The 2,600-nt window shown below is 37.3% G+C and overlaps 1 protein-coding gene across 1 annotated transcript; it reads left to right on the forward strand.

Annotated features, from left to right (window-relative positions):
• The first annotated feature begins 1,233 nt into the window (after positions 1-1,233).
• Positions 1,234-2,175, forward strand: LOC101958842 (olfactory receptor 4M1). Its single transcript, XM_005341395.3, has one exon. The coding sequence runs from the start codon at positions 1,234-1,236 to the stop codon at positions 2,173-2,175; it is 942 nt and encodes a 313-aa protein (XP_005341452.2).
• Positions 2,176-2,600: the final 425 nt, after the last annotated feature.

Genomic DNA, 2,600 nt, shown 5'->3' on the forward strand with positions numbered 1-2,600 from the left:
AACACAGTTCTTATACAGCATATTGAAAGTGATATATTTATGTTCATTAAAATTATGTGCAAATTGAATCCGTAGGTTCCAAGGGAGAAACACTGGGCTTTTTTAGTCGATAGTATGCATAGTGTCTGTAAATACTTGTTTTATATATATATTTGTTTTTATAAAACCTTATCTTTTTCATATTTTCTGTTTGTTTTTTGTTTTTGTTTTTGTTTTAAGAAACACTGAGACAGTATTATAAGTCATCACATCAGGAAAACAGAAGCAATGTTCTAGTATTGACTGTTGGTTGCAAGAAATATTTGCTTTAGAATGGCAGTTTTGAACATTATTTAAAAGGGAAAATGTATTTGGATAGAGAATGATTATCTCATTTTTATTTGATGGGGTTTCTTCTACATAAAGAGTCGAATTCAATATTGGACCTTACGCAGAAATCTAAATGTAATCTTTTCCCCACTTTTTCCTTAAAATGGCAAAGTGGCTCATTATAGTAAAATATGCTTTGTTGATGAGCGTAGTTATTTTTCAGATGACTATACCTTCCTCCTGCCTTTCTAAGACAGTGGATAAACTTCAAGATCAGTGGATTAGTGGGTACTGAAGATCTGGCCACAGTCAGAAAGATTTTCATACAGACAACCTGGATTACTGTCGGTGGTGGCTGTTTACCTATTGGCAAGAATTAAACTGACAGCTTTTGTTATTCAATACACATGAAGCCCTGGGGTCACTGTTATTAAATATGGAAAGATCAGTGTAGGTGATGTTATAACACAAGGTTAAGTTTTCAAATTGGTAAGTTTTCCCAACAAAAAGGATCTAGAAAGAAAAGGCTGCATTTCTAATTACCAGTCTGAAATTTGGCTAAACTCAGAAAAATTGCACATATTGCCTATCAATGTAAATATTTGGAGGAAGGATTACTTCTGACTTTCAAAAAAATGGATTTTATAGAATGGAAGAGCTGATTGGCTTTCAGACATTTGATACATTACATATGGTTCAATGTTTCTAATGTATAAGGTTGTCATTTACTTCTCCCTATCTTGGTTTTTCAAATACAAGACAGGGTAAGCAAATCTATTCATATCCTAATGCAATCTCAACAACAGCGAATAGAGGAAAATCTTTGAAAACAGTGATATAATTCTAGTTAAATGATACTTGGAGTAATTATCATTTCTTTATTTTTCATAGCCATATTATGGGGGAAAAAACCTAATTGAAGAAATGGAAACTGCAAATTACACCAGGGTGACAGAATTTGTTCTCACTGGCCTATCCCAGACTCGGGAGGTACAACTAATCCTCTTTTTTATATTTCTATCCTTCTATTTATTCATTCTTCCAGGGAATATTCTTATCATTTGCACCATCAGACTTGATCCCCATCTGACTTCTCCTATGTATTTCTTGTTGGCTAACTTGGCCTTCCTTGATATTTGGTATTCCTCTGTCACAGCCCCTAAAATGCTTGTGGACTTCTTTGTGGAAAGAAAGACAATTTCCTTTGGTGGGTGCATTACTCAACTCTTCTTCTTGCACTTTGTTGGAGCCTCAGAGATGTTCCTGCTCACAGTGATGGCCTTTGACCGCTATGCGGCTATCTGTCGCCCCCTCCACTACGCTACCATCATGAATAGACGTCTCTGCTGTATCCTGGTGGCTGTCTCCTGGATGGGGGGCTTCGTCCATTCTATAATACAGGTGGCTCTCCTTGTTCGACTTCCCTTCTGTGGGCCCAATGAGTTGGACAGCTACTTCTGTGACATCACACAGGTTGTCCGGATTGCCTGTGCCAACACCTTCCCAGAGGAGTTGGTGATGATCTTCAGCAGCGGTCTGATCTCCATGGTGTGTTTCATTGCTCTGTTAATGTCCTATGCTTTCCTTCTAGTTATGCTCAAGAAGCACTCAGGTTCAGGTGAGAGTACCAACAGGGCCGTGTCCACCTGTTATTCCCACATCACCATCGTGGTGCTAATGTTTGGACCAAGCATCTACATTTATGCTCGTCCCTTTGACTCGTTTTCCCTAGATAAAGTAGTGTCTGTGTTCCATACTGTCATATTCCCTTTACTTAATCCCATCATATACACATTGCGAAACAAAGAAGTAAAGACAGCCATGAGGAAGTTGGTCAACAGATATATTTTATGTAAAGAGAAGTGAAATATAAATGACATATTTTCCAATCCTTCTGGGGATCATTGAGCTAAAGTAGGAGGCATTTGCAGTGATAATAATGCTCCTTTACTTCCTCATTTGACCTGAGTTTCTCTCATTATTATTTTCTTCTGGTTTTCTTTTTTTTTAAAAAAAAAAAAGAGAGAGTGAGAGAGACAGAATTTTTTTTTTAATATTTATTTTTTAGTTTGTGGCAGACACAATATCTTTGTTTGTATGTGGTGCTGAGGATCGAACCTGGGCTGCACGCATGCCAGGCGAGTGCGCTACCACTTGAGCCACATCCCCAGCCCTCTTCTGTTTTTCTTTATGACAGTGGGGGAAAAAAGGCATTAAAATGGAAACAAGTTTACTTAAATGCACTCTGAAGTATCTGGCAGATCATTATTAGAATTTGAGATACAATAATG

This window comes from Ictidomys tridecemlineatus, chromosome 5, assembly GCF_052094955.1.
Source record: "Ictidomys tridecemlineatus isolate mIctTri1 chromosome 5, mIctTri1.hap1, whole genome shotgun sequence".
In the NCBI taxonomy this organism is placed as follows: domain Eukaryota; kingdom Metazoa; phylum Chordata; class Mammalia; order Rodentia; family Sciuridae; genus Ictidomys; species Ictidomys tridecemlineatus.

What these genes read in the sequence shown, in the direction of transcription:
- LOC101958842 (XM_005341395.3), top strand. Translation starts at nt 1,234, where the DNA reads ATGGAAACTGCAAATTACACCAGGGTGACAGAATTTGTTCTCACTGGC.